The 27,514-nt window shown below is 50.6% G+C and overlaps 1 protein-coding gene across 11 annotated transcripts in view; it reads left to right on the top strand.

The window, feature by feature from the left end:
* The window catches only part of CAMK2G (calcium/calmodulin dependent protein kinase II gamma), a 175,138-nt gene that overhangs the window by 75,948 nt on the left and 71,676 nt on the right, over positions 1–27,514 (top strand). For all 11 annotated transcript variants that reach the window (XM_084633764.1, XM_084633765.1, XM_084633763.1 and 8 more), the window contains exons 3-6: positions 203–262; positions 19,939–19,993; positions 21,047–21,112; positions 24,122–24,194. In XM_084633764.1, coding sequence (XP_084489890.1) covers positions 203–262; positions 19,939–19,993; positions 21,047–21,112; positions 24,122–24,194 — 254 coding nt within the window. The remainder of the gene's footprint in view (positions 1–202; positions 263–19,938; positions 19,994–21,046; positions 21,113–24,121; positions 24,195–27,514) is intronic.

Genomic DNA, 27,514 nt, shown 5'->3' with positions numbered 1-27,514 from the left:
CTATGTGCAGATGCGTTGCCCCATGCAGCCTTGCCCCGTGACAGTTGTGAGTTCCTGGGAGACTGCTGCATTCCAGCCATTTCTAGTCTGTCTCAGCCTTCTGCTGAACAGCCGATTCACTGTGTCCCTATGCCATCGGATCTAAACAAAAGTCTAGTTTTCAGTTTGCCAGCTTACACCCTCTTTCTTGCTTTCTTTCCAGATCACCAGAAACTGGAACGTGAGGCCCGAATCTGCCGACTTTTAAAACATCCAAATATTGGTAAGTACCCCTGTGGGGGGGTGGCTAGTGCTTGCTAGACTGTTCCTGGGAATAGATGGTGAATGCTCACTGCTAACCTGCCCAATTCTGGCCTTATTTGCCAGTGAAGCCTCATCAGTTATTCCTTCTTTCTGCAGTCCCTGCATGCAGAGCCATTCCAGTCCCTGCTGTGATGCTGGAGATAGAACCCTGAACCTCCTGGCTTAGGTTCACGCGTATGGTGCTCCATGCCGTGCACCAAACTGTCCCAGATCCGGCTCTGTAGCCTTTTTGGTTGGCATTCTGCACCTGGAGCGGGCTGCTGTATTCACCCCACTTCCACGTCTTGGCACTTCTTCTGTACACTACTGTAAAGGCTGCATTCAGTGAGATCCCCAAGTCTGATGCACAGTGGGCTAAGCTGTCAGCTCTCTCACCACAGCAGTCACTAGCTCTAGGAACAAAAGAGCTGATGCTTTGTTTCTGTTCTTGAAAGTGTTTTGTCTTCTGCTGAGTATGGCTCACACACGGTTGGTTTCCATGGTTATCCTGCATGCAGGTTTATTTTCTTTCTCTCAGTGAAATGGGGAGATGGAGAGAGAATTGCCTGCTTTGAAGGCTTTAGTGACAGGCTAAAAATAAGTGGTGGAGTCACGGGGACAGCTTTGACTTGAATTACAAGGAGGGGGAAAAAATAACTCAACTTCTAACAAAAAAACCACGTTATTTACTAAACTGCGGAAACAGGAACGGGATTGTTTTGCCTTCTAAAGCTCCATGGAAGTTTGCCCGTCAGTCCCTCTCCAGTGAAATTTGCCATTGGTTGCTAGAAACTGTCGTGAGCAAAAACTTTGAACCCTATTCATTGCTTTTATTAATGTATTTTATTGTGATCTAAAGAAGCGTTGGAGCCTACCTCGGAACTAATCTGAGGTGGTTGTGCTTCTCTGGGGCAGAATGTGGAATAACACCTTCAAGCAGATCTCTAATATTGTTCCTGTAGAGCCATAGGGAAGGCTTACCTTTGTCACAACTGCCCTAGGGGATGACATGGATTTTCTTTCACACAAGTATCCACGGTGGTGGTATCATGCCCCCCATCCCGCCCAAATATTTATAAAAAGTGAATTGGAGCCATGGTACCAGGTTTGACAGCACCAAAGACTAACCACTATAGCCTCAGAACAGGGACTGCCTGGGAAGCATCTGCACAAGCCTCCCCCAGGCTGCTGCACCAGGGTGCTTCCATCCTGACCTGGGTAGAGCAGCTCTGGCCATAGTTCAGTCTGCATGACCCAGCCAGTCCATGGCCTCTTCGCTGATACTGCTAACAGAGACAACAGGATGGCCCTTGTTGGGACATGAACATTTATGTCTTAATTTAGATTTATATGATCACTAAAAAAGTTCTTGTCCAAAGCTTTGGGTGCCCATGGCATTTTCTGAGAATACAGAAATAAAAGGCAGCAAGTTTCCCAAAAAGGAAGAGGAGGGGGAAGGTCCCCATCACTAGGTGCAGCTTCTTTCCTTCATGACACAAGTCCCCACTCCCTTCCTAAAGGCCAAGGAAAGGAGGTGGCCCTTGCAGCGTGTTCTGAAGGCCAACAGGTATAGGCTGTTTCAGACCGAGGGAGGTGGTGAGTGAATTCCATTATTCAGGGCCCCTCATCCAAAATGGGCTGCCAGCAGCCTTCAAAGAGAGGCTGCTCCAACTCTGCTGACTGTGGCAGTATGTCATAGGCAACAGGTAGGGGGGCGGGGGGTGAGGAGAGAGAAAGAGGGTCCCTCAGATAGACTGATCCCAAGTTACGTGGGGCCTAATCAGCCTAAACAGTTTATCCACTCTGAACTGGTGTCACAAACCACTTCAGAGCAAGGCAGCGATTAGTTAAGGATATTCTAAATCTAACGCAACTTTTTTCAAAGTCTGTTGTTCCATAGATTAACTGATGCATTTCCCATTTATCAATTGACAGTTCGATACAGTAATCGTAATTCTGGTTTCTTGAGTATAAATGTGTGTGGATGAATAGGGAAGTGTGTAACATTGATTTATGGTGAAAGTATGTACGTATGTGGAGTGGCCTTCGTGGCTGATCAATGTACATCTATTCCTGTTTTTTGTTATTACTGAGTGTAGTATTTATTTTGGGTCAGAGTTCAGGTGGTTGTGCTGCACTAGTCATTTCTTCTCTCTCCTTGATCAGTGGGACGTATTTCAGCACCTCTTCAAAATCAGTAGCTCACTCTGGGTATCCAAAATTCAAGGCAACTTTCAAAAACAGGCATCCAAAATGCGATACATGTCACTAGTGACAAGTTTGAACAAGCTTTGTTTAGAGCTTTATCACAGGTAAACCCTGAGCTTCCATACTGTCAGGGAAAACCCATCAGGAAACGAATGGAGCAGAAGCTCAGCAGCAAAGAGCCAGATTAGTGATAACAAACTCAGCAGGGCCATCTTAGTACAAAAGCAGCCAAATCAGGGCACCCACTCACAGTTAATACTTGCAGCAGGCTTTGGGACTGTACATGCCTGCGCCCGTCTGTGCATGTCTCTAGAATGCCACCAGCCTGAGGAAATATCTTGGGGAGTTCGGGAGGACTTTTACCCAGAGGGTTTAAAACATGATCCTTGATCCTGTCTTCCCATCCCACTTTTTTAAGTGATTAGTCTCTGTGAATAAGTTGATCCATGGATCTCTTGCATAGTAATGCAGTAAGCTTCAGTGACTCATTTTGGTAGCTAATGTCCAAACTTTTGGTGACCCACAGTATTTTTGTACTGAGAATCATGTAGGAGAAATGGCCATCAAGGTTGTCTCAATATCTTTCTCCTAGTGTGAATTTTTCTTCTTTTTCCTCTCTCCTTCTTTAAATTAATCCATACATCTCTTCTCTTGTCAAGCTTTTAGCAGATTGTAAGGCTGCACTCAAGGACAGAAACACTCTACAAGCAGAGCTGGCTGCATATGGAAACTGACCAGGATCACAGAAACCTAGTCAGTTTCTCTCCAGTTTGATCCATGTGTGAGGTACTTCAGCTGGTATTGGGTGTGTCCCAGTCTTGTGATCAATTACCTGGTATAGTGACCTTCACCACACCTAGTGGGAAGATACTAGTGGCCAGCAGTCTTTCGGCAGAGGATTTCTTGTCCTAGAAAGAACTTTTTATTTTTAAAGGCAACTAGCAGTTATAGAATTAATTTGAAGACCCCAAATAACTAGGGACAGGGTACATTCAGTATACCCCCAGCTTTAAATCCAAGACAGTTGGACCTTCCTGGGCTTAAAGGTTTCTGCTTGTTACACTGCCCCAATATGCACTGTGCTGGTGACATTGCACCACCACCAAACAGTTCTGCAGATTGGAGCCTGCATATAAAGAAGTGGGTTAAGTCGTCAACTTTTTGTTTGGAAACGCCATTCTGACAAGTACTGTGATACTGTGGTGAGCTGAAGCAGGCTATTACAAAGTGAAAGTTTTAAAGTTGGATGTATGTTTGCTGTCCCTCTTCTGGTTATTTGGAGCATACAACACACCTTTGTTGGCTTTGCAAGTGATCTGTTGGGTCTGAAAAGGCCAGCTCTGGTGTGGTAACTCCAGAGTGTAAATCCATGCCCACAGCATATGTCAATCGTGTACCAAAAATGGCTAAAATAAAGGTTATTTTGGGTATAAAACAATTGTGGGGAGTGCAGATGGTGTGTCTATTTCTATTATATTTCTCTTGCTCTTACTTTTTGTGCTGTGACTACCTGTCATTTCTCTGAAAACGCTACCACCAAATCTCAGCACTCGTTATGGACTACTGCTGTATAATTGGTAGTTCTCTTGCTGTGTCTGTGGCTACACACTGGGGCCGAGGTAACCTCAGCAGTATACGGCTTCAGGGGGGCTGAGTTTTTGGTCCAGTTATTCTGCAGTCCAGAGACATTGTCAGCCTCTGGAGGGAAGAGACTGATGTTGAGGCAACTTCCAGAAAGTCTTGCTTTCCAAAGGCAAATTGCTCTAATGCAGTGTATCGAGCGCTGTCAACTGGCTGCCATCCAAATGTGTCTGGCTTTTTGTTACCATCCATTTGTTACCATCCATTGTTGTTTTCAGTGGGGAAGGAGCGATGTCCTCTGGGATTTCCTTCCCCAGCCCTTCAGTTTCCAATGGGTGTAGCCTTGCTGGGGCAGGAAGACTCTCTGAAGTCTATCCACACTGCTTTATGCATCAGAGGGGCTGAATGCTTTGTCTGTAGTATTCTGGAGTTCCTTCGCAAACTCAGATTCCCACTTCACCTGCATAGCCCATTGCTCTGTGCTGGCCAGGAGTGGCAGTTAAGTGCAGTCAAATGGGAGGGGGATTAATTGGTGACCAATCTATCTTCATCCTTTGTTTCAAAGGGAAAGCAAATCTGACTGACTCATAATGAGGGCAAGGAAATACACAAGAGAGGGCCTGGTCCAGTGAAAACTCCCATGGAGATCAATGAGAGCCTTGCCTCTGCAGGGGATGTTGGATTTCTTCTTTTGCTGTCTGATCTGCCATTCAGACAGATCTCAAAAGCTTTGCAGAGCTGTGTCTGCATCAAAGGCTCGCAAAGCCCTTTCACTTCTTTGAAAACCAGAGACAAGTTTTTTAACTTAATGGGAGGAGCAACCAAATGCTATCTCCTGCTGTGAGTTGCAGAACCAAGTCTCCCTCGCTGGAGTTCTAGCCAGTCTCTTCAGGAGGGATATTTAGGCTCTGCTCCCTTCTCATCACTGAACATCGTGTGACTGCCTAGATACTTTTTTAAAAACAAAACAAACAAAAAAACCCCACCCTTTTTGTTTAACACACAGCTCAGCTGTCAAACCAGATGTGGAGTTAATCCAGGTGTGAAGTTCATTCTGAGGCTACGACTACACTAGCACTTTGGTCGGCAAAACTTTGTCGGCTGTGAAAAAACTCCCACCTCCCCCGACCAATATAAGTTTCATAGACCAAAGCGCCGGTGTGGACAACGCTGTGTTGGGAGGAGACCCTCTCCCGCCGACATAGCTGCCGCCGCTCATTGGGATGCTGTAATTTTGCTGACGAGAGAGCTCTCTCCCATCAGCATAGAGCAGCTACCCAGGAGACTATACAGTCACGCAGCCGCAGTAAGGTCCGTAGTGTAGACATAGCCTAAGAGAGCCCACTAATTCAGGCACTGTCTATACTCTGTTCCGGGGGGGAGGGATTTCAGCCATTTTCTACCCTTGCTAACAGCAGTGCAGCTCTCTGAGGTCAGGATGCCCTAGTGTATGAGATGCAGTATTGGGGTCCTGGGTGCAGACAAGGCTTCAGGGGGTCACCAGAAGCTTTGTGCTGCTCAGGGCAGGTTTCAGCTTCCTGATGCTAAATGTGGCCTTGCCACTAGCACTCCTTAAAGCTACAATGGTGGGAAATTTTTTGAAAGTGCTACCCCAGAAATCAAGGGCTCCTAGAATCTGATGTATCCACCCCTGGACTATTTATAGACTGCTATCATGTCCTCCCCTCCTTAGACGGTGCTTAGTCAAACCACACAAATTTAGCAGGCTCCCCAGGACTCCCATGCTTATCCAACCCCCCTCCCCTTCTTCCCCGTCCTCTGACTGCCCCCCGGGACCCTCCATCCCTTATCCAACGCCCCGGCCCCCTTACCATGCCACTCAGAGCAGCATGTCTAGCAGCCGCACCGCCCAGCCGGAGCCAGACGCGCTGCTCGTCAGGAGCACGCAACCCCGCCACCCAGAGCCCCACTCAGCAGGAGCAGCGGGCTAGAGCGCTGCTCGCGCGGTGGCGTAACTGTGGGGGAGGGGTAATAGCGGGGGAGGTGGCGGGGACTAGCCTCCCCAGCCAAGAGCTTAGGGGCTGAGCAGGATGGTCCCGCGGGCCGGATGTGGCCTGTGGGCTGTAGTTTGCCCACCTCTGCTCCATATGCTTCAGTACTGTCCCAGGCTTACTTTACTCTGCCCTTCCAAACTCCTTTAAACTGCTAGGTCCCTTTCAGAACTAGTGCTGTCTAGGTTTCTCCCTCCCTTCAAATATCTGTACTCCTGATTATTTTTCCAAGTGTAACTTTTGCATCTTGTTGCTGTGTCCCCAAGTTCTTCTCCCTCTTGGGCACTTCTATTTTTAAGATTTGGGGAAAGATCTAGAGAAATCAGTTGTGGAAACTTAATTTCCTCTGATCCTGCTCAGTTTGATATTCCTTTATCACCTGGTGTAACACTTTAGAAGTCCATTCCTCAGGGAATCTGATGTTGGTGGCTGTGTAAATAATACTTGTAGTTTCTGCGTGCTGAGATTATGGTGATCAAATGCAAGGATTGCTGAAGGGACCAGGAAAGAAATTTTTCTTGTGTATACAGCCCTGCACGGTTAGCTGGGAATGTTGTATGGTAGTTTCACCTGCCTATGAAAGGTTAGGCACTGACCACCTCTGGAGGCAGGAGACCAGACTTGAAGGCCTAATGATTTGACCCAAAACTTCAGGCCTTCTTATCTTGAGAAGCACATTCCTTGTTAACCAGATCCTCATTGATTATGTGCTCTGGAATGTTTTCCCACAACCGTTTTTAACAAAATAACTCCAACTGCCCCCGTTCTAGCAAGAAGAAACTCTGGACAGTGTTTGCCATAAGCAGCAAGTTCAGTTGTTGTGGACTGCAGAGGTCTAGGCTGCCTTAGAAAGTGGGTTAGAGAAAATATGTGCGTAGAGAATAGTTAAAATGCTGGCCGTGGGTACTTTCCAGCAGCCCAGCCAAATTCACCCCTAGCAGAGCTCAGTTGACTTCCTTGGTGCAACACCATGGAGGAATTTGGCCCTCTATGTTTAAATGTGTCTCTGCCATGTGACTGCTGCTGCCTGGGGGAGGTGGGGGTGCTGGATGTGTTCCTTGTTCCCCTGTGAACCTGTTGGTGGGGGGGGGAGGGACGGCCTGTGTTAAGTCCTTATAGCAGGAGACGCAGTTCACTGCTTTCCCAGCTCCCAGTTCGAATGGCTCTGCCTTGGAACGGGCTCAGGCTGTTTAGTGGGTTGCTATGGTTCCTGGGAGTTCTTGTAGGGTGACAACAGCGATGCCTCCCCTTCTTCATTCTTCCCTCCTTCTCCCATCTCCCCACCCCCAAAATGCAAAACACCACCTCAGCAGTAGAGCTTTTCCCTCCCTTAAGTTTGTGCCAGCTGAGCTGCAGGTTTCCCTTTCTCCAGTTGCACAGGGATGGTGATGCGTATCTGTGTGCACTGCAGAGGGGTGGGGGTGGGGTGTGTGCTGAGAATTGGCCAGTCATCCATCCCTTCATGTTCCTGACTCAGATTCTCTCCCTCTCACTTTTTTTCTCTCTGATTTTTCTCCTCTTCCCTTCGTCCCTTGCCCCACCAGTCTTGTTCTTTCATCTTGGGAACTATATTTCCCCATTACCGCCTCATCTTGGGGGCTGCACAGTGACTCTCTTGGTCCCTGCTGGTTGATGTGTGTCCACTGCACAACTCCAGCTTTGTGCTAGTTCATAGAATCATAGAAGATTAGGGATAGAAGAGACCTCAGGAGGTCATCTAGTCCAATCCCCTGCTCAAAAGCAGCACTAACTCCAACTAAATCATCCCGTCCAGGGCTTTGTCAAGCCAGGCCTTAAAAACCTCTAAGGATGGAGATTCCACCACCTCCCTCGGTAACAACCCATTCCAATTCGCGGCACTTGCAGCATCATTGGGAGCAGTGCATTATGGGCAGCTATCCCACAGAGCACCTCTTCCCATTCTGGTGCTGTGGCTTGTGGGAAGGAGGCGTGGGGTGCGGGGAATTCTGGATTCTGTCCCAACGCCCCGTGATGCATGGCTTCACATCCCAGCAATCCCTGTGTTTCTGTCCACATTTGGCCCCATCTTTCAACGGTTTCTGTGTGGCGCACTCTGTCTTCCCTTTCGGTCTGCAGGAACGGAGCCCGAACTGCTGAGGAGGATGCTGACGAGTCTCGCCAGCACGTCACGTTTATCATTCGAGCTACTCCTTAAGATCCAACGTGACAGTAAGGAGTCCGAGGATATTGAGTCGTGTAACGCATAGGACACAAAATTGCTTGTCTCATTCACAGACATGCTCTCCACCATGGAACGCCGCTTTTGGGCTCGGGAAACAAGCACTGAGTGGTGAGATCAGATGGTTCTGCAAGTCTGGGGTGATGAGCAGTGGCTGCAGAACTTTCGGATGAGAAAAGTCACTTTCATGGGACTGTGAGCTGAACTCGCTCCCACCCTACGGCGCAAGACACGAGATTGAGAACTTCCCTGCCGGTGGAGAAGCAGGTGGCTATTGCAGTCTGGAAGCTGGCAACTCCAGACAGCTACTGGTCAGTCGCTAACCAGTTTGGAGTGGGAAAGTCGACCTTTGGAATTGTGTTGATGCAAGTTTGCAGGGCCATCCTGCTCAGAAGAACCGTGACTCTGCTTAACGTGCATGACATTGTGGATGGCTTTGAACAAATGGGTTTCCCTAACTGCGGAGGGGCTATAAATGGGACGCATATTCCTATTCTGGCACCAGACCACCTAGCCTCAGAGTATGTTAACCGAAAGGGGTCTTTCTCCATGGTTCTCCAGGCGCTTGTGGATCACCACGGGCGTTTCATTGACGCTAACGCAGGCTGGCTCGTACAGGTGCATGACCCACGCATCTTTCGGAACACTGGCCTGTTCAGGAAGCTGCAAGCCGGGACTTTTTCCCCAGACCAGAGGATCACCATAGGGGAAGTCGAAATGCCCATTGTGATCCTTGGAGATCCTGCTTACCCTTTAATGCCATGGCTCATGAAACCCTACACAGGGAGCCTGGACAGCAGCCAGGAACGGTTCAACTACAGGCTGAGCCGGTGCCTACTGACTGTGGAGTTTGCTTTTGCCCATTTGAAGGGCCGCTGGCACTCTCTTTATGGGAAGCTGGACTTGGCCGAAGCCAGCATCCCCACGGTTATATCCGCGTGCCATACCATCCATAATATTTGTGAAGGGAAGGGTGAAAGCTTCACTCAAGCATGGGCCTCGGAGGTTCAACACCTGGAGGCTGAATTTGCACAGCCAGAGAGCCGGGCTATTAGAGGGGCCCAGCATGGGGCTGCAAGGATTAGGGATGCCTTGAGGGAGCAATTTGAGGCTTAAAGCCACCAGTAATGTGTGTTGCTCTGCACAGGAGTTAAGTGCAGTGGCTGTGTTTGGTACACTGAATTGTTGTGCTTGTTGCTTTCCTGGGCTAAGGTATATTTTGCTTTATGCACTAATAAAGTATGTTTTCAAAGTGGAAAAACTCCATTTATTGAAAAGAAAATTAATTTATTGAAATAAAAACAAAGTAACACAGCAATACCACAATGGCAAGGGGGTGGGGTGGGAACTGGTTCACTCACAGACTTGAGTATGTCCTGATTTCATACTCTGGAATCCTGTCTGGAGTGCTGTGCACTGAGTGCTGCACTTCAGGATGGCTGTAAGGCATGTTGAGGGGGGTTGAGTGCAGTGGGTAAGGGTTGTAGTTTTTGTGGGTGGATGGTGAAGCTAGGGGTGTAGGAGGCAGCTGGGGGCAGTAAGAACCCGGATGTTGGGGAAAGTGGGTTAGAGGGGACATGGGGGCACAAGGGAAAGAGTTTTGGGACAAAGGCTGCGGGGGGTGGGGGGAGTGAGCGTGGTAGTGCTCCGCCTGCATGGTGACGAGCACCTGGATAGAGTCTGCTTGGCGCTACATTATGCTAATCAGCTGATCCGTGCTTTGCTGCCGGAGCACCGCGTTTTGCTGCCGGCGATCCTCATTCTTCTGGCGGATCCTCCTTTCACTCTGCCTCCACTTCTGTGCCTTTCGATTCTCTTCCACAGACTGCCGCATCACTTCCTGCAGCATGTCTCCTTTGCTTTTACGGGGCCTCTTTCTGAGTGCTCTCAGTCTGTTGGCCGGTGATAACGCCAGCGGCTGAGATCTCAAGGTGGCACCTATACAGGCAAAATGCAACACTTAACAGAGGAAGCACTGTACACACCAGACAGAGCACTTAAGGAGGGCAATCACAATCCATACAAAACCGTACTTTGCCTGTCCCAAAGCGAGCGCACGTAACCCACATGAGACCCAGAAATGGTGAGTAAGCACAGGGTCCAGGGGGACTGATTGTTTCGTGGATGTACTCTCCTCTGGGTTTCTGTGCCTTGGGGAGAGCCAACAGCTGCAGGGGAAACCTGCACTGTCACAAGATTCTCCACAGGAGTTCGTCCTGGAAGATATCTCGCTGCTGAGGGTGACCGGGGAAGCAAGGGAGGGTCTTCTACTACAATGCAATTTCCGGCCTGGCCCATAGGCAGCTTGCCTGTGTGCAGCAATGGTTCCCCCGCCCCTCACAGCACAGTGGCGCAGACATGTTAGCCTGACTGGGACAAGGACCATGTTGGCTCTCCCAGTAAACCTGCACAGGCGCTTTGCCCATGTTCTGTCTGAGACTTTTGAAGAGATCACCGATGCCGATTACCATGATGTGATAGAGCACATCAATGTGCTGTTCCGCATCTAGGCGTGCATGCATCCCAAACCCTCCTCGCTCAAAGAGCCCGCACCAAAGAACTTCCTTCCTGAAAAAAAAAGCCACTTATTGGGAACCTCCTCTGGTGTTTGTCCTTCCCCAAGCACTGGACGCCGTGACTGGCTGCCTTCCTTCTGGCTTGAGAAGAGCTCCTGGCTGCATGCATCGCGGGATTCCGGGGTGTCTCCCCCCACCTCAGCACCCTCGCTCGCGTTTTCATCCTCCTCCTCCCCGCTTGCTGTGCTGGGCTCAGAAGTGTCCATGGTGGTCGTTGGACTGGAGGTGGGGTCGCCCCCAAGTATCGCATCCAGCTCTTTGGAGAAACGGCAGGTCACAGGAGCAGCACTGGAGTGGCTGTTTGCCTCGCGGGCTTTGCGGTAGGCTCCTTCACTTTAACCCTGCACTGCACAGCGTCCCAGTCATGGTCCCTTTCCGTCATGGTCCTTGATATGTGCCTGAAGGTATTGTAATTCCTACGGCTGGAGCGCAGCTGGGACTGCGCAGCTTCCTCTCCGCAAACACTGATGAGGTCCAGCACCTCACCATTGCCCCATACTGGGGATCGCCTGGCGTGTGGAGGCATGGTCAACTGGAAAAATTCGCTGATAGCACTCCACGCCTGGCATAGCAAACAGGAAGGGGATTTTCAAAATTCCCAGGGAATTTAAAGGGCGGATCTGATGGTTGGTCACCTGAGGACAGGGCATCAGAGTTCAAAAGTGATGACCAGAGTGGCTAGAACAGGCACTGTGGGACACTTCCGGAGGCCAATCAGAGCACATTAGGTGTCCACACCGGCACAAACGTTATTCCTCTCGGGGAGGTGGAGTACCAGGAGCGCTCCAGCCACGGAGTCAGAGCAGTCTAGGTGCCTTGCCAGTGTGGATGGGTAGTAAGGTAGAGCGCTCTTGGCGACTTTATTGCGCTCACGCACAAGTGTAGCCAAGACCTAACTTTCTGGCAAGAATACTGTAGGAGACCATATCAAAAGCTTTGCTAAAGTCAAGGTATATCATGTCCACTGCTTTCCCCATGTCCACAGAGCCAGTTATCTCATCATAGAAGGCAATCGCGTTGGTCAGACATGACTTGCCCTTGGTGAATTCATGTTGACTGTTCCTGATCACCTTCCTTTCCTCCAAGTGCTTCAAAATGGATTCCTTGAGGAACTGCTCCATGATTTTTCTGGGGACTGAGGTGAGGCTGTAGTTCCCCAGATTCTCCTTCTTCCCTTTTTTCAAAGATGGGCACTATATTTGCCTTTTTCCAATAGTCTGGGACCTCACCCGATCGCCACGAGTTTTCAAAGATAATGGCCAATTACTCTGCAATCACATCAGCCTCAGCATCCTTGGATGCATTGCATCTGGCCCCATGGACTTGTGCATGTCCAGCTTTTCTAAATACATACACTTGCGCACTCTCTCACACTGAAAATTGCAAGGTACTGTGCTTAGCTGGTACATGGATAATTGGGAACTGTTGCTAATTGTCATGAAAAGGAATGAGTGCACTTTAACCAGAATGTTTGCTACTGTCCCAGCTAATGTAGACTCGCTTGGCTGGTTCCCTCAGGTTTAGGTGGGAGATGTTGGGCTCTAGTCTGTCAAGACAGAAGTTGCAGAATAAAGACTAAAAGAGGAAACAAAGGCTAACTAAAACTGAAATGTCACGAATGTAACTTCTATTCAATGAAATACGTTTCTCTTGTTACTTTTAAATGTGTCTGTGAAAGGGAACAGATGCTTAAGAGGACATTGTGATGCAGTGGAGTGTCCAGAGAACAGAACCCTGTTTTCCAGTAGAACGTTCTCTTTCTGGAGTCCCTTCGTGGCAGGGATAGCATTCTCTTGCCCTCACTGTCCAAGGCTGGAGTTGTTACGGGTTTCTCTGGCCATAAGAATTACAAGAAGCACATGGTGAAATCTTCCTTGTAGTTTTTCATACTAACTTAGCCCAGCTCATTTTGCTCTTTCAGTGGCGATCCTTTGGCTGCATCTGCAGAGGCTTGGTCCTGTCTGAGGGGAACTGTGGGTTGAGATGGGAATGCATTGCTGTTCTCTGGGGCTTTAAAAATTCAGTCAGTGTGAAATGTTTGGGGCTTGGGGAGTGTGCAGCCAGCTGTCACGTATACAGCATCCTGTAACCTCTCTCTGTCAGAGCCAGGAGGGGCGGAGGGGAGATGCCATCATCCTAGGGGACTGCTTAGCAGCAGCAGGAGCTAACCATCCTGCTCCTGTTAGTTACCGCTCTAACGAAGCCGGTCATTAGCTGCTGGAACAGATGACTTCCAGAGGATTATTTGTATTACACACTTTAATGCTTTTTAATAGCAAAATTTTAATTAAAAGGAAAGTCTTTTTGGAAGCAGCCTGAGCAGCTGCAGCCAAATTCTGCGTGTTTAATATAATTAGGGAAACAGCTGGAGTGGGAGCTAAGCTGCCTCAGCAGCCCCAGGTTCACCATGAGCTCCTGGCTGGACAGGTGTGTTGTATGTTGGGAGCTGTGCTGGGAGAGTCGATACACCATCCGTTATTGAGGTGGTGGAACAGTTTCTCTCTCAGGCTGTTAGGATGGTGAGCAGGTGGGGAGATGGGGCGTGGGTGGTAGCCATCTGTGTCAGTTCACTTGTTAGTTGCGATGTTGCAGATAGTGCTCAATTTGCCGTCTGTTAAGCCATGTGTATTTGTATTTGTAGCTTCAGCATCCTCTGGCTAACGTGAGAGCATTACTTTGGGCGAGGGAGTGGGGCAGGTTTTCACAACTCATTTTATTTCACCTCTTCTCCTGGTTTGCTGACTGCTTGCCTGCAGTGTCTTTCTTTTGCCACCGAGCTCAGTAAAGTTACCACTCCAGTACATCTCCGCTGCTAGTCATGGGGGAGGGAGAAATCCAAGACATCGCTTACTCCTTGAGGGAGGCAAACGCTGCCTAATGCTTGGCTGGAACCTGCCCAGAGGTGAGGCTGCTGCCGATTCGAATGAGCAGCTGATATTTATACAGCACTTTTCATTCCAAAAGATCTCGGAGTACTTCTGAGATCGTACCACTACGGCTGCTTGAACGAGTTGCTGTGCTGCAATTACCATGACATGGGCTGGGAATCTCCATTACAGTGTATTGGCTCTGCTGTGGGTACTGCGGCAAAGGCATCTCTGGTTCAGCAGCTTGAGTGGTATGTAATCACTGCCCAAAGTCTTGGTTAATGCAGCTAGGGATGACTGGTGGTGCCTCATAACCTCGTAAGCATTGAATGCACTTAAAAGCCAGGAAATAGAGAGCCAAGGTGTAGCCCTACCTTGCCCTACAACCCTCACTCTGCCCCCTGGAGCTTGTAACAGCCCCTGGGGGATAGCCTGTGTAGTCCTATAATAAACAGACATGAGGAATTGCTACGGATGTGTTTCGGTCCAGGAAGCGTGTGGTGTCCTACGGAATTGTTCTCTCTCATCTGCATGCGCTCCGGTCGCTCTGCGCTGTGTTAGGGTTGGCTGTGGCACGGATTGGTTGCAGCAGGCTGGCAGCGCTCATGCTGCGCTCTGAGAAGTGCATCAGGACTGTTCATCGCAGTGCTGAGTCACGTGGGTTGTGCTAACAGGAGCCCAACGGCGTATTGCTGTGGGGCTTTGTAGCTGTTGGGTCATGTGCATGACAGTGAACTATAAGGCAGGGGCAAGTGCAGGGTCCAGAGGGAATCTTTAGGGATAGGGTCACATGTGGCAGTGGCTTGTGCAGACTGAGTGAAGTGATTGAGTGTAAGCCAGGCGTAGCCAGCTGGTGCCTGCTCAGCCCACCCTAAATGCAGCTGGTGCCTTAGTGAGGACACAGTCTGGCAGATGCACCTACCGTACCTGTGTGCTGCATCCCAGCACTGAGTCAGTTTGTGTTTAAAAGGACCGCGTAGCTAGAATTCACCAAAAAAAGGACGACTTGTGGCACCTTAGAGACTAACAAATTTATCTGAGCATAAGCTTTCGTGAGCTACAACTCACTTCGTCGGATGTCAGCCTCCCGTTCCACAGAAGCTACAGGCTGGGGAGGTGTGAAATGATTAGGCGTGAGAATCTTTGGTTTGTGCCGATCGGATGAATTATTGTAGAAAGGAGAAATTTGGTTTTGTTTTTTTGTGATTGATGTGAATTGTGGTCTCGAGTGAGCAGTGTCCTGACCCTGTCTTAGTCAGTGTCAACCTTACACCAGCCCTTAAAATAGGACTCCCAACAGTAGGTGTGTGTCTGTATGCTTGGCCACCCCTCTGATCGTGCAAACATTTGAGATGGCAGCTACTTGCTTTCCTTTGATCGTACTTGCTCCCAGTGTTCAGGAAAGGGGTGAGGAGCCTGTGGCATGATCACATTACCCTAATAATGCTGTGTACTCGTCGTTCACCTTCTCTCTCTAAGAATCTTTTCCCTGAACAACTTTTTAAAAATATTGCTTCCCTGAAGGAGCAATGGGCACCAGATGCTATCTGAGCTCAATTCTGAGCAGATGATATCAGTTTGGGGGGAACAAAGCCATAGTTTGAGCTCCAGGAATGTGTTAAAAATGGGAGAAACATCAGGTTGTCCTGGGTGTGTGTGGTTTTTTTTTGTTTTTTTTTTTAGGGGAGGTTGTATTGCAGGAACTGTTTGCTGAAATGACCCCAAATTGCCATGAGACAGAGCAATTGAAGGCAGAGTAAGCATGTAGATGATTTTAGAGCACTTTGAAAAACCGGTAAGCTAGTCTCAGCCTTAACTATAGTGGTGCCTAGCAGCAGTTTAACAGCATAGCACAAGGTTACACTGTAAGACAGGACCAGAAGTGAAGAATAGTGTATACTGCAGAGGTACTTTCAGGTGGCAGGATGTAATTATCTGAGCATCTAGATGTCCCTTGGAGGGCTCTCCTCCATGTAGTGACCTGTCCAGGCCCTGCCTAGGTTGCTGGGTCTGACTGATTGCAGCACCGGGTGGTATGGCTGCAGACAACAGAGTAGCCAGGCATTTGTTACCTGCCCATTTGATTGTGGGTTATATGTGCATCACTAACCTATGGTATTTAGATTGCTGAAGGTACCCTTGGACTTGTGCACTCTACAAACTCGGTCCAGGGACCTGGTTACAATGCTGGTACAATTTATATTGTAGATAAAACTTCTAACTGTATTTAGGAACCAGTGAGTGAGATCCTTTACTGTGTTATGTAGCCAGGTTAATGCCCCAGTGCCTCGTTCCTGTTTTCTTTTCGACCCCACTCCAGTTGGTTCAGTTGTAGGCTCATTCACTTGCTTCACCTCCGCTTGTCACTGCCGCTCAGGTGTCTCTGGAGCAGTACCTCTGACTTTCTTGCTGCAGCGTGTCTAGCCTGGAGCTGGAGGTGTGATTTCCAGCTCAAGTAGACAGGCACGCGCTAACTCTGATTGAGTGAGCATATGGAAAATCGAAGTGTAGCCGTGATGGTGCAAGCAGTGGGATGGACCAGCTGCCCTGAGTACTATCCCATCTGAAAGCCTAGGTATGTACTTGGGCGTGTGGCTACCCTGCCTCACTGCTGACACTGCCACGTCTGCGTTTGTTTTTAGCATGCTGGCTTGATCCAAGCTACACAGGTATGTCTGCCTGAGCTAGAAATTACAGCTCCAGTGTAGACATACCCTGAGATGCAATCATGGGGCAGTCTGTGAGCATGCAGCCTTGGCAGGGTGGTGTTTCTCTACAGCTGCAAGATGCAGGCAATCATGCTTCCCCCATCCGCCTCCCCTCCCTTGTTTTGAAAAGAGCCTTTGGCTAAAACAGCCCTGTTGGGAAGAGAACCTGGTTTGAATTATCTCTTTGTGGCTACTGTATCTGCCAATAAAAGTAATTGTCCCTCTCTGTTAGCATGATGTGAGGAGCGAGAATGGACTCCTCAGGGAAGTGCTAGGCATTCATTAGTCTGCAGGAGTCCGGTATTTCCTGGGTGCCCTGGTTCCTTATTAATGCGACTCAAAGCTCTGTTTGTAGAGCATGCACTTGGATAGCTTGCTGCGCTCGATGTAGGAGGCCAAGAGCTGCAGGTTTGCGGTTGTCTCAAAGGGAGCGATGGAAGCTTCATTGCTTGAATAATTAAAGCACCATTGAATGCTGTGTAGGGAACAATCCTGCATTGCAGGGGGATGGCCTGGATGCACCAATCCATCTTTTCCATCTCTCGTCTATGATATCATGTCTGGAATTTTTTCTTGGCTCTGCCTGCCCCCAGCAGCTATACGTGAATTTCCCCCTCCATCTGCTCTGAGATGCTGTCACACCCCACGTCAGGAATTAGGGAAAGGTCCTGGGGTTTCTGCGCAGCTGTCCCAAGATGGTATGTCAGGCCTCCCCAGTGTGTGGGGGAGGAGAGCACTAGGCAAGGGTGATGGGGCTGGCAGCCTCTGCAGGACACCCCAGGAACCTTGTTAGGAACAAGAAAAACCTCCACTCTTGCTGCAACTTTTTTGTATCTGCCCCTTGCCCAGGGAAGTCTGAAGCTGAGAAACTGCTCTGCTTTGGTCTCTCTTGGACACGTTTGGAACTGGTCAGAGCCAGGACCCCATCTCCTGGTATGCAACATCTGCTCTCTAGCAGGCCATGGATATGGAGGAGAGTGCTATATGCTGGCTGGAAGGAGGGGGAGTTGGTCAACTGGAGATTGCAAGATGCATGGAAAGTCATGGTGAACTAAGCAGAGGGGATTCAGAGACCCATTTAACCAACTAACTAACCAACACCCCCCATGCTCTATCTGGAGGGCAGGGGAGACATTTGCCTGTTACGTGCTGAGTGGTGGCGGGAAGGGGAGATAATGTCGTTAAGCTGATAGGCTCTGGTAATTGGAGTTGCGTTGAAACTAAATCATTTAATCTCTACGTCAAAGCAGTAATCAGGCAGGGTGGAGGTTAATAGCAATATCAAAACAGGAGCCTGGCTCTGATGGCGAGACTGCAGAGTACGAGTCAGTTTGGTGGGCAATGCCCAGGATAGAGTGAGACAGGCTGTGTCTGGCTGGCTGGTTCTCTTCCTTCGGATTAGCTCACTGCATTGGCTAACTCCAGCTAAAGCAACAGCAAAGGCTCTGCTTTTAACTCCGGTTAGCAGCTCACGTTCACCCCGGGTCTTCTGCAGGTGTCCACTCGAACTGTGAACCTGAGCTAAAAGTAGAGTTTCTTTGTCTTCACTCGTGTCCTAACTGGAGTTAGCTAACCTGAGCTAAGAACACGCTTTGTTTTTTTGCAGTGGAGACGGACCTTGAAAGAGCGCTTCTGCTGTTGCATTGCTAGGGAGAAGCAAACTCATTACACACCGGTGGCACTCATGGGCCGGTGGGCGGTACTGGGCTGGGATTGAAGGGGTGGAGAGTTTTCAGTATATTCCCCACTCCTCCTCATGGTCTCTTTCCTTTCCTGCTCTTTCCGGAGCCTTCCCTCTTCTGTCTCCTGACCGTTGCTTGTTACGTTACTGCCATTGTTGGTCAGCCTGCCAGCGTCCAGTCTCCTCTTTACAGACCTTCCTTGGCCCTGAAGCTCCAGCTGCCACCCTCTCCCAGAGCTTGCAGCCTCAGCAAACTGCTTAGGAAAGGGGTTCTCCTCTCCTAAGTAATCTTTTAGTGACCAGACTCCAGGCTGATTTCCATCTGAGATCCCCAGGGGCCGTAGCAGGGAAACGGCTCTTCTCTATGTGGCTAACAACCTGGATTGGTGGGAAGGCTCATTCTTCTTTTCTTCTGTGCAGCCTTTAATGCTGGGGACCATTCCATCTTCCTAGCTGTGCAGGCATCTCTGGTTCCCTCCTGTGATGACTTTACTCTTACTTATCACACTGCTCTTTGGCTGTCTTTGAAGGTGGCTTTTCCACAGCCGATGCTGCCTTGTGCTTCCAAAGCTCCATTCTCGGCCCTCCCTTCTTTCCTACTGTCTGCCTTTGTCACCTGCCATCTTTGCCTTCCCTTTAACCGTAGGCATGTACACCGCACTGTCCGTGTCTTTGAGATGTCCTGGTCCATGTTCTCTGCCTGTCTTGGCCAACTGATGCTCCACTTCCTTCATCCAAACATATCAAAGGCAGAAGTGCTGCCCTTGGCCAGGAAATGCATTGTGAACCACAAACCTAGCTCCTTTATGTGTGTCCATGACTCACTTCCCAGATCTCTTCACTGTCTACATCCTTAGCATCATCCTTGATCCTGAATTTCCTTGTCCTTCCCACTCTCCTGGGTCTGAACACCCGTTCGTTGCCACTTCTGCAGCACTGCCCTTGTGTGCCACTGGCTCCACTCCAGCTCTGCTGGAATTTTCACCCCTCCACCTCTCTCCTTGCTTGGACTACTGCAGCACCTGTCGGTGACCGCTCCAGACCCCAGTGCATGGAGACTGCTGGTGCCTGCCCTACCACACATGCAGCATCTCTGGGGCCCCACCTTTGTCTCACAGCGTCACAAACGGAGCTTTCTTTCTCGTGCCATAATCCTGGCTGTGCTTTGCTGTTTGTAAGATCCTGCCCTTGACTTGCTCCCATTGATCTCACTGCTTGTGGAGTGAGAGCCTTCTCCTCTGCTGCTCTTGCCAGCTGTCCTGTTCTCGTCAACTTGCCTTCTCATGTCCAATTACACGTGGAAATCTCCCCCTGGAAATTGTTCTCCCCCACTGTAATTCTTTTGTTAACTCTTTTTGACTCAGCAAAGCACTCTTGAGGCTAGTTGATAGGACAGATACTTTTAAAAGCAGACTTGTGTTGTGGTTACTGCATATTTCAGCTTTAGCAGACAGTTTGAACAGATTTTTCAGGGAGAGCAACTGGCTGAACTGGATTCCTGAAACATAAGGTTTGAAAACCGAGATCCCGCATCTTGAGGACCATGGTGTGTCCCCTGAACTCTTTGCTTTATGCGCTCCTCAATAGCACCAGTGTATTGGTTCCGGTGCTAGAGGGGCAGGAAGTGAAGGATGCTCATAAATTATTTGGGATAAGGGATGGTGGGAGGGAGGGTTCTAGATTCCAGAGTGAGGGTGAAGGGGATGAAGGGAGCAATAGGTTGCCGGATGGGACTGGGGAAATGTGGTCATGGATTTCCAAGGGGGGTGGATCAGATCTGGAAAATGTTAAATGTCCCTTGTTTCTTGCTTGTGTTTTTACAGTGCGGCTCCATGACAGTATTTCAGAAGAAGCTTTCCACTACCTCGTCTTTGATCTGTAAGTGCCTCCCTTTAGCTCTGGTGCTTCGTGGCTGAGACAAAGCTGTGGGCTGCTGATTTAAGAGCAGAATGAAAGATCCTTGAACCTCTATTTCCTGCCGCCTCCTTTCCCCACCAGGACCTGTATCCCAGTTCCCGACAACAAGGCTATAATCCACTGACAAAGAACCTCCTCCTAAAATAAGGTTTTGGTCTCCTCTCCAGGGATAATAGTCACTGTGCAACAAAATCACAGTTGGTTTCATGCTGGGTCAAGGAGCTGAAGATCAGTGTGTCCTAGAGCCAAAGACTCATTGGACCTGACACCTTTGGAAATGTTGGCTGGTGTACAGTGCAAGCTTGCATGATTCTGTGTGTAGTGTTGAGCCTTCCCAGCTTCTTCTGCAGCGTGAACTCTGCATGTAAGGGAGGTGGACAGGGGTATAAGATGTGGGTGTGGAAAGGTGAGAGGGGAATAGATGATGCAGGTGCCTTGTATGAGAGAGGTCAGAAAGTAGGACATAGAGGTCTGGGGGAATGGGGGGGGGCGTGTCCGGGGTGTGTGGGGGAATGGATGTAGGAACTGCCTGGCAGCAAATTTAGGGGTGAGAGGTATGTAGTAGGTCAGTTTCTGACCTATGTCTGCTATCTAATTTTAGGGAATGATGTGATGGTTCCAAGGGCGACAGGTGTCCTTTCCATGCCACAGATACGAGAGGCGGAGGGGAGGGAGGGCACCCGGTGTGTTTATGGCATCTGTACTGGCTACAGTTATGTAGTTCAAGATGCTGGTGCCCACCATGCTTGTTTGCCAGGGAAGTGGAACCCAGAGCACTGTGGATGTGAGTGCAAAGATGCCCCACTGTTTGGGTAATGATGCCCTCCCTGACCTGAGTGAGGACCTGGTGCTCTGAGGTTTCTGGCCCTGGCTTGCCCTCCCTCGGGATAATCCCGGGCAAAGATTCAGGCAGGCTGGCAGAGGACAGCCTGGTACCCCAGGAGCGAGTGTGTACCCCTTGTGCCTCCTCGCTGTGCATGAGTCTCCTAACTTCCCTCTGTCTGTCTCCTCCAGGGTCACTGGTGGAGAGCTCTTTGAAGATATTGTCGCCAGAGAGTACTACAGTGAAGCTGATGCTAGGTAAGAATCTGTGCTCAGACTCTCCCTGTTATGTGCCAATCATGTCAGACAGTATGGCGTGTCTGCACATGGCTGTGTTGTAAAATAAATGCTCCCCATGTGGGAAACCCCTCCTCCGCATCCCATACTAATGCAGCCTTTCAACTGTAGCTGTGACAGACTCAGTGTAGCTGACTCAGTGTGGCGTTAGGCCCTCCTCCCTTGGAGACGTTGCTTGTCTCTGGAGGGCCTGCTGCTGGCGTCTGTCTGACCTGGCTGCTGGAGTGGGAGCAGCAGTGTGTGTTTGGAAGGGTAAAGCACAAGAGGAAGAATTGTTTTCAGTCGCATTAGAGGACTGGAAACCTGGACTATTGGCTTCTTATCCCAGCTCTACCAGGAACTCATGCTCGCCTTAGGCAGTTCTGTGCAACTGACCTGTGCCTCAATTTCCCCATGTGTAAAATGGGTGTGCTTCTTGTCCCAGTGTGTGTAAAGCATTCACAGCCTCTGCTGACAGGAGCTTAGAAGCACAAGGCACAGTATGAGAAGGGAAGCTTTTGGTTCTCTACTTTAAACGGACTTAAGTCCTGTCCCTCCTCTGTGTGTCCCCCACCTTCACCCCTAAAGAGTTGGGCTTCCCTAAACGAGTCTGAACTGGGCTCACTCCTGACATCTCTGGCCACCCCTTAATTGTTGGCTGACAGAATCCCATTTCTCATCAGTCCAGATGTGGGCTCTGGATACCTAGTCTGCCTCCAGAAATGGGGGCATTTGAAACGGGATCTTTTCAGCTCTGGTTTGGGGGAGGCAGGAACGGGGGAGCAGAGGCCTATGGTGAAGTTTCATGGAACCCTGTCCTGCCCCTACAAGCTATCCCTGCCTGCCCTTGGCTGGAGGGGGAGCTGAGTAGAGCCTGGCAGGAGACCGGAATAGCAGGTGTGCAGCAGAGAAGGAGCGAGCTCCGTTGGGGTGCCTAGATTGGGGTGATGGGGTGTGGCAGTTCTGGTGTGATGTGCACTCCTGGAGCTGCTCTGTGGCATATGTAAAAGAACAGAGTGTTTGGGTGCTCATTTGCCCCTGCTGTGGCTCAGTTAGAGCCTCCACCTGCTCCCTGGCTCTGGAAGTGCAGCATTACACATGACTCTCCCCTGCAGGATGTGCTGCAAGAGGCAGCTGTGTGCTGAAGGTGAAGGAAGTCCAGGAGGGCAGGCGCTCTCTGAGGGAGCGGGTGATGTTAGGATCCAGGAGCCCTTGGGATGTGTTTAACAGCTCTGGGGCTGTTGCATGTGTGTTCGTCCCAGACCAAGTGATGTTCCCTGGCTCATCCATTTAGTCCAGTGGGGGCGGGAGGTGATTGGGTTGTCCCCGCCTGCCCTGGAGGGGGATGGGAATGAGGAGCAGTAGTGAGGGACACTAGTGGCAGAGGAGGGGGACCCTGGTTAGGTTAAGGGAAGAGGAGAGAATGTGGCGCTGCTTCTTGTCTGTGCCTATGCAACGCCCTCTTGTCCTCTCCAATTCAAGCTGGGCTGATTGAACCATGCCCACAGAGCCCAGCGTTTGCTGAACAAGTACAAAGCCCTCCCTTTCTAGCCGCACGCCAAGCTGAGCTGAATTCCAGAGCAGGCTGGGAGAGCAAGGTTCGTGCCAATCCGCCTCGCTTGGCTCGCCTGGGACACCTCGCACTTTTGCCATTTTTGGCCAGAAAGTCTCTCACTCAGGCTTGGCTCTGTTCTAATTATACATTTTTTTTTTTTTTTGTTTTGGGAGCAGGGAGATATTCACAGAATCTGACCCAGTGGTTTGTGCTGCCAATTCCAGTGGGAGGGGCTGGTGGGGTAACGATATACAGTGCAGCAACTACCTTCCTCCCCCCCACTCCCCCACCATTTCACCCATTTCCAATCTGTAAGATCCATAAAGAAAGCCTGGGCCTCTGAGACTTGGAAAAACATCTGCTTATTCCCAATGGGGCGGCCTGCTCTGGCTTCTCCGGAGTGAATTGCCAAGGGAGGCCGACCACCCCGACTTCCCACAGACAGGCTCTGACTGCCTGGCCGCAGGAGCTGTTTAAATCTGTGCTCCTTTCCACATCAAAGAGGCTTCCTCTCTCAGTATGACACCTATGTAAATGCTGCTGCATCTGCTCCAGCCGGAGAGCTTGGGAACCGCTATCTGGCTGAGTAGCCTCCTCCAGCAATCTCAGCTGTGTGCGCGTGTCTGGTGCACACACTCTGTGGGTGTAACATTGACTCTGACAAGCCAAGTGTAAATAACGTCTTGCTCTTCTCCCTGTGGTGTCAGTGTCGAGAATGGCACTGGTATTCTGCAGGCTGGGGGAGTGCGGCAGGGTGCACTCAGCAGGGAGCGAGTGTTTTTCAGCTTCTAACTCCCTAAGTGGGATCTGTACTTAAAAGGCGCCCGGCTAGCGGGTGCGTGCATGGGGCGGGGGGGAGTGGGCGTGCACATTGTGTATGTAAAGTGCTTGAAATGCTGCTCTGAAAGCCGTGTCAATTGGCAGACACCCAGATTCTTCGTCTGGAGCTCGATGGAGTAGGCTGCTGTTTCATGAAAGCTTAGGCCAGGCCTAGCTGAGTGTTTCTGTGGCTTGGCCTTGTTAGCCCAACCCTGAGCTACTGCTTACACACGTGCGGGTGTATGTCCTCAGCTGATGAAACAAACACAGTGCCTAACGCCAGGAGCGGGGAAGGAGGTGGACAGGGAAGGGGGGGGTCAGTGGGATGGTAGGAGGGGGCAGTGAGATCCTGCTATCTAAACCCACTGTTGAGCTGTCTTTGAAACCCTGTTGCTAAGCAACAAAATTCCAGCTGTGGTAGTTTGGCGGTGGCAGCAACAGCTGGTGGGCATGATGGGGCTGGAGGAGCCCTTTGGTCGCAGGTAACTGCTGGGCCTGGCCCAGAGTCCCTGAACTCTCCCTGCCATGGCTGGGAAGGGTGGGGAAGTGGAGGTTAGAGGCTGAGACTGTGTGTAACCCTGTGTCTCTCTCTTTTTCTCCCTCTGCTCATCTTGAAGCCACTGTATTCACCAGATACTGGAGAGCGTGAATCACATTCACCAGCATGATATCGTGCACAGGGATTTGAAGGTACTCCACTACTCAGGAGTGGGACAGCAGTCAGTGTCATGGGCAGGAAACTCAGTGGCTGATGTCTGCATCTTGTGTTGCTGGCTAGTCGGAATTCTTGCTTGTGCTGGGCATGAAGGTTCCTGAAGCCACCCGTGTTCTCCTTGGGGTTTCCTCAGAGGGCGGTTGAGCTCCCATAGGTTGCTCAGAGGCAGCCTCTCTGCGAGGCAGCCCCAGGTGGGGGGAGGAGCCAGGATCAGTCTTTGGGGAGGGCGCAAAGAGGCTCTCTAGTCTAGGCCTGGTGTTTAGTCTGCTAGGATGAGTCTGTTTGTATAGCGCATGGATTTATTGATTCCACATTTGGATTGCCAAAGACCTGCCATTGGGCTAGGCCGGGGTCATGCAACATGAGTCTCTTGTGTCCTCAGAGGGCGGTTGAGCTCCCATAGGTTGCTCAGAGGCAGCCTCTCTGCGAGGCAGCCCCAGGTGGGGGGAGGAGCCAGGATCAGTCTTTGGGGAGGGCGCAAAGAGGCTCTCTAGTCTAGGCCTGGTGTTTAGTCTGCTAGGATGAGTCTGTTTGTATAGCGCATGGATTTATTGATTCCACATTTGGATTGCCAAAGACCTGCCATTGGGCTAGGCCGGGGTCATGCAACATGAGTCTCTTGTGCTGGTCTCTCTTGTCGCTGGTCAGTAGAGCCTTATAAGTAAGGCTGCGTGTCTGTCACGGAAGTCACGGATTCCATGACTTTCTGTGACCTCCACGACTTCTGCAGCGGCCGGTGTTGGCTCAGGGGCTGCCCGAGCCTCGCAACCCCTGGGCCAGGTAGCAGCAGTTTGGGTGTGTGGGAGGGGGCTCAGGGCTGAGGGTGTTGGGGTGTGTGGCGATGCTTACCTGGGTGGGGGGAGGGCTCCCTGGCTTCCCCCCAGCATGTCCCTGCAGCTCCTAGTCGGAGTGGCCGGGGGGCTCCGTCTGCTGCTCGCACCCACAGGCACCGCCCCAGCAGCTCCCACTGGCTGTGGTTCCCGGCCAGTGGGAGCTGCAGAGCCCAGCGCTTGTGGCAGGAGCAGCTTACAGAGCCCCCCGGCTGCCCTTCCCCCTACAGAGGGAGCTACAGGCACATGCCGGTTGGAGCAGGGTAGGGAGCCTGCCAGCCCCGTTAATCCTCCCCTGCTCCCCCCACCAGCACCAGTGGGAGTCCCTGGCCACGTGCCTCTCCCCGCTTTCCCCGCAGCACCAGCAGGAGTCCTGGGCCAGCACCCACGGTGCCCCCGGCCCGCCCTCCTCGAGCACCCGTGGTGCCCCAGCCCAAGTTTTAGTTAGGGGTATCTAGTAAAGTCATGGACAGTTCACAGGACGTGAATTTTTGTTTACTGCACGTGACCTGTCCATGACTAAAACGTAGCCTTACCTATAAGTTTAATCAAATAGCTAATCCAGTAAGCACTGGCTGAATCAGGCTTCTACCATGCTACAGCACACTTATGCCCCCAGAGGCCCCTCACAGGAGAGATTTCAGCTCCTTTCCCATGGAGTGCCTGCTGCTGTACTGGGAGTTGATTTGACTCCAAAAAGTAAAAGCTTTGCACCAGGAGGCCTATCTGTCCAGCAGCATACTCTGTTTTACATGGGAATGTGACAGCCAGAAGCTGCTCTGCTAGATTACTACAGGTGGCGCCCCCTTCTGGCGCTGCTTTGCTGTAGGGTGAGAAGGTTACATGACCCTGGGAGTCTGAAGATAGCAGCCTCAGCAGAAGCATGATATTAAAAATAACCTTCCAGAGGGCATAATAAACACATGTCTGGGAGCTATATGGTGTCAATGAAGCTAGCATCCTCAAGGATGGAAAAGGTGACCACTGGGCATGCTAGTGCCCAAGGCCAGGGAGTCTACGGAAGTCCGGGTAGTTCTTTGTGCCACAGGATAGCAGAGTCGTTTTCCGCTGTAGGTCTGTACTCCAATCCCTATGTTGCAGTATGAACACAGTGCTTTCCAAAGGCCACCAACGGGATGGGTGTGAAAGCCAGGGAGTTCTGGTAGAATTGGCCAGCAGCTGGGCTCCCAAGATGGCTAGTTTGTTCCTCCTCGCGCCCAGTCCAGTTCCGTGCAGCTGCTCCTCAATCTCTGTCATTCTGCTCTTTAAAAATAAATTACTCCATGCTCTTTGCTTAACACATGGCCCCTACGGGCTCGGCCCTCATCAGCTGCCCACCATAACAGACCACAGATAGTCTAGAGCTGCAGAGCTCAGGCGTATTTGTTTTTGATATTCTGCTTTTTGCCCTCCTCTGTTACAAACCAGTCCTAAGGAGCAACCCTGCAATGGCAAATCAGCAAACCCAGCCCATGGCTTGTGAGCGTCCCTGTAGCTACAGTGTGTTCCAGAGGACCACAATTGTGCATGTGGAGGAGGAGACATTTGGCAATAGGTTTCAGATTCTGCAGGGCTGTAGTGAAGAGCTAGGGTGAGATAAGTGAAGTTGATCATGGCCCTTTTTAAAGTAGAACCCTGGGTGTTGCAATGGCATGAATTAACTAATGAGAGGAGAAGCAGGGTGGTTTCAGGAGGTGCTGTCACAGCAGGTTTGTCTTGCCTAGGAAAAATGGACATGCTTAGGTCTGGCTCCGCTCACTCACGTTAGCTAAGCCCCACCTAAACTCAACCCGTTTCTAGGGTGAGGGAAGGGTAACAGCTTGAGCTTGACTTCAGCCAGTGGGATTCTAGCCTACAGAACATGCAGGTAGATACACCTGCACACAGAGCTGGAGTCCCGCTGAAGGGGTTTCCCTCTAGGTAGATGTCTGCAGGGAATAGGTGGAGTTTTGGAGGGATTTAACTAGCATGAGTTGCTGAGCCCAGCCTAAGCACAACCACCGTCCCTAGTTGAGACATATGCAGTGTGAGTTGTGGGTGGGAGGGAGGTCCTAGATTTCCCACCAGGCTTGTCTACACTGGTGAGTTTTCCTCTGCGATAGCTGCAGTGGCACTGTTCCTGCTGGCGCAGAGAAACGTGCTGGCACCAGTGTGAAGTGGGGCCTGACTCTCAGGCAGGGATGAGGGGACATGTATTTCTAGCTCCCCACCATCTCCTTGCAGCACAGGCAAGGCAGAGGGCGACGCATGTCTGATCTTCCTCTCTGCCTCCTCAGACCACCACATGTACCTAAACCACCTTCTGCGCAGTGCAGGCCGGGGTGGGCTTTGTGTGCATGCCTCACCTACCCCATCCCTGCTGTGCAGGTGACTGAGCCACACCACCTTCCTCATCCAGCAGGACTGCAGTTCTAGGTCACCATGGGAGACAGATGCCCTGCTGTGCAAATGACCTCCAAGGAATG

The sequence above is a fragment of the Lepidochelys olivacea genome, assembly GCF_965140295.1.
Source record: "Lepidochelys olivacea isolate rLepOli2 genome assembly, chromosome: 7".
NCBI classification, from domain to species: domain Eukaryota; kingdom Metazoa; phylum Chordata; order Testudines; family Cheloniidae; genus Lepidochelys; species Lepidochelys olivacea.
The sequence above is the reverse complement of the archived record's forward strand: the minus strand, read 5'-3'. Positions and strand labels throughout refer to the sequence as shown.